The sequence below is a fragment of the Phascolarctos cinereus genome, unplaced genomic scaffold, assembly GCF_003287225.1.
Source record: "Phascolarctos cinereus isolate Bilbo 61053 unplaced genomic scaffold, phaCin_HiC Scaffold_5;HRSCAF=322, whole genome shotgun sequence".
Classification (NCBI taxonomy): domain Eukaryota; kingdom Metazoa; phylum Chordata; class Mammalia; order Diprotodontia; family Phascolarctidae; genus Phascolarctos; species Phascolarctos cinereus.
In genome coordinates, this window is record NW_027555958.1 from 69,233,418 (window position 1) to 69,236,715 (window position 3,298).

A 3,298-nucleotide genomic window follows, 5' to 3' on the forward strand; every position below is an offset into this window, starting at 1 on the left:
AAAGCCCCCTCATTTGTTTTCACAAGTGCTTACTGTTGCTGGCTCCTACAATTAACTCTCAGCTTACCCAGTGTCGATTTAATATCTGACACCTCCTAGATCCAGGAATGCAAAAAGCTATTAGAAGGATCAAGTTCTTGATTTCTTCACTGAGTGAATCTCATTCAGAAGTGACTTTGCCATCTCTGAAGCACAGTCTTACAGAAGAAACCTTAAAGATAACACATATTTTGCAAAATTCTGCTCTTGCGCTACTGTGAGCTAATAAAATACATTGGATAAATGAACAAAGACCAAATCAAAGTTAGCAGGTATCTCCTAAATCATACAGCGTAAAGAATCTTTGCCCCATGCACACCCAGGGCTTCTAATAAGATATTAAACAATGAAGGAGAAAATAAAGGTACTTTAATCACGGTGAGTGATCCAAAAGGAAAAGGGGAACGTCTCGTACGAAGTTGATGGTTTAAAATGAAGTTCGCATGGGTGTTTAAATTACCACCTTAGGGGTCCTGTTTCCCCCTACCAGCAGTCTTAGGGGTAATAACAGTCAATGGACCGAACTGAACGATTTGGAGAAGAAAGTGAGTTTTCTTTTCCCCCGGGACACCCCCACCCCACTCCTCTCGCGTTCTGAGAGTGAGGGAGCTGATGATCCTGGATGTCCCTGTGAGAGCTGAGTGAAGTTTCTCGTGTCAGCTTTATTGCAGTATATTTCATGAGTCTTCTTCCTCCAGGGATGTGATGCTTTGGAGGAGGGGGCGGCCTGGGAGTTGGAAGTTGGGCAACCTCTCCTCCGTCGCCTAGGCTGCCCTGGCAACCGCGTCACCAGTGCTGGCCAGCGGCCCGGGTGCCCAGCTGTGCCTGGGACACGGCTGGTACAGCAGTGGCGGCAGCCGCAGCCGCAGCCGCGTCCCCAATACCTGGCAGGACCGAGCGCACCGAACGGCGGAACTCCTCGTTCTTCCAGGTGTAGAGCAGAGGGTTGAGGGCGGACAGAGAGCAGCACAGGAGCCAGCTGGCTGCCTGCAGCCCCCAGGGGACAGGCAGCGAGAAGCCGCTGGCTAGGCTCACCCACACGAGGGGCTGCGTGGCCAGCAGGAAGACGCAGCAAAGTAGCAGCACTGACAGCCCGTTGAGGCGCCTCTGTGCCCGGCGCGGGTGCAGAGTGGGCGGCAGGGGCTGAGCTGCAGCTGCGGCCGCCTGGGGCACTGGGTGCGGGTGAGGAGGGCCAGGAGCACTTGGAAAGGCGGCCGCGGCCGCAGCACAGCCTGGCAGCTGGTGCAGCAGGTGGAAGTTGAGCACGCTGACCCGCTTGACGCTGACCCGCACCCGGCGCACGATGCCCAGGTAGCAGTGCAGCAACAGCGCCGTCTGAGCCAGCAGCGCCAGAGCGGCCAGCAGCGCCGGGTAGTGCACCTCGGGGGGCACGCGACCTGCCGGCGCTGCCCAGGGAGGTAGAAGCAGCACGAGCACCAGAGCCAGTGCCCAGCTCAGTGCCAGCATGCCTGCCGTGTGGCGCCGCTGGTATAGCACCTGGTAGGTGGCGGGCGCCCGCGTAATGAGCAGATAGCGGTTCAGGGCCACCAAGCAGTGGGATAGGAGGGACACGGTGAGGCCGAGACCCAGCAAGCCGCCCCGCAGAAGGCGGTAGCTGCCCCCAGCGCCATCCCACCCCCCTGGAGGCTCGGGCGAGGAGTTGGGCAGCAGCCCTAATACCGCCTCCTGCGGCATCCAGAGGGCGCACACGCTCAGGTCAGCAGCGCAGCCGTTCACGATGAAAGCGTTGCTAGTGGTCTGGAGCTTTCGGAAGGATGACACCAGGTAGATGACCATGCCGTTGGCCAGCGTTCCCCCGATGGCCAGGCCCGAGTAGAGGAGGGACACGGGAATCCTGCGGCCTGCCCACGAGTCCTCCTCTTCGCACAGCAGTAGCAGCGACCCCCCGGCACTGGAGGTGGTGGTGGACGTGGAGGAGCTGTTGGTCATGCTGGCTTCCACTTTCACACCCAGCTCTTTAACTTTGACTTCTTTCTGAAGGCTCCATTACATCCGACACTGTTCCGTAGGGCCAAAAGGGTGGAGGTCCACCAGACTCTACCCCCCAAATCAAAAGGCTGTGGAAGAATGGACTTTAGGTGAAGATCTGGGGAGGGGCAGAGAGATTGCAAGGTGGTAGGTGAGTTTAATTTCTGGTAGCAGGTACCTGCTTCAGAAATGTCTCCAGAGCAAGGAAAAAGAGTTCCTGCTTTCAGTAGGAACGGGGCAGACAACAGCAGTAGCAGAAATAGCCTTCCTCCTTCCAGTTGGAAATGATGCCAGCTGGAGCACCCACTTACAGGAGCCAGCAGGTATATCCCAGCTGGGAAAAATGCCCAGATGGAGTGTTGGGGGGGGGGAGTGGGGATGGAGGGATAGGAGATACCTTGCTCTCAGGCTGGTCCTATGCAGACAGTAACAGAGGAAGTAATCTTCCAAAGCATCTTGTAGCAACAGCAGCACCTGTGGTCCCAGGAAAATGCCATCAGAGAAGTTCCATTGGGATCAGTGCCAGGAGCATGGCCAATACTCACGAACTGGGCACATGGTCCAAGGCTTGGCAGCAACAGCAGTAGCAATAAGCAAGGAGGAGCTTCCCAGCTGGCAGCAGTGCCAGGGGGAAGATTATCTGACTTTTAGCAGGCTGGAGACCCACCCAGGCAAGCAACCTCCTGCAATCACAGTAGCAGAGAGTAGAAGCTTGTTGAAAAGCAAATTGAGAGCTGTAGAGCACCCTGGGATGAGAGGCAGGAGTGGTGGCTGATGTGATACAGCCTCTCTCGCTCAGCTCACTCCTGTTCAGTTATTCATCACCCTAGGTAAATTCAGGCTTTCCACGCTTTTCATGAATTATTCAGCAGCCTTCAAACTTGGGAAAGGAAGAAAAATATCTTGCTCAGAAAGTCTTGCAATTAGGGGGTTTCTTTCTCTATCCTTTACTCTCTCCTACTCCCTCCTCACCCCCTCCCCCATCAATTTCTCTTCTCTTTTTAGTCCCCTCCTTCTTCCCTCTTTGATTGAAATAGAACCTTATAGGTCTACAGCACCTTTATTCCAATCTGATTCACAGACTGGTAGGAGACGTTGTAGCTGGTGAAATAGATACTTTAAACCTATATCTTCCTATAACACTAGTTTATCAGGGATTTTTTAAAAAATCAAACAGTTAAATTCTCAGTTTCCCTGGGCAAAAAGCAACAGGGAGCAAATGTAATCCCTCAATGTTATTATTTTGGCTTTCCCACTCAACCCCTTTCCA

The 3,298-nt window shown here is 54.2% G+C and overlaps 1 protein-coding gene across 1 annotated transcript; it reads right to left on the reverse strand.

The window, feature by feature from the left end:
• Positions 1–734: 734 nt before the first annotated feature.
• On the reverse strand, positions 735–2,950 carry GPR88 (G protein-coupled receptor 88). Its single transcript, XM_078154995.1, has one exon. The coding sequence runs from the start codon at positions 1,987–1,989 to the stop codon at positions 826–828; it is 1,164 nt and encodes a 387-aa protein (XP_078011121.1). The 5' UTR covers positions 1,990–2,950; the 3' UTR covers positions 735–825.
• Between the last annotated feature and the right edge of the window lie 348 nt (positions 2,951–3,298).

Coding starts and splice junctions, on each gene's coding strand:
- GPR88 (XM_078154995.1), bottom strand. CDS start 1,989: ATGACCAACAGCTCCTCCACGTCCACCACCACCTCCAGTGCCGGGGGG.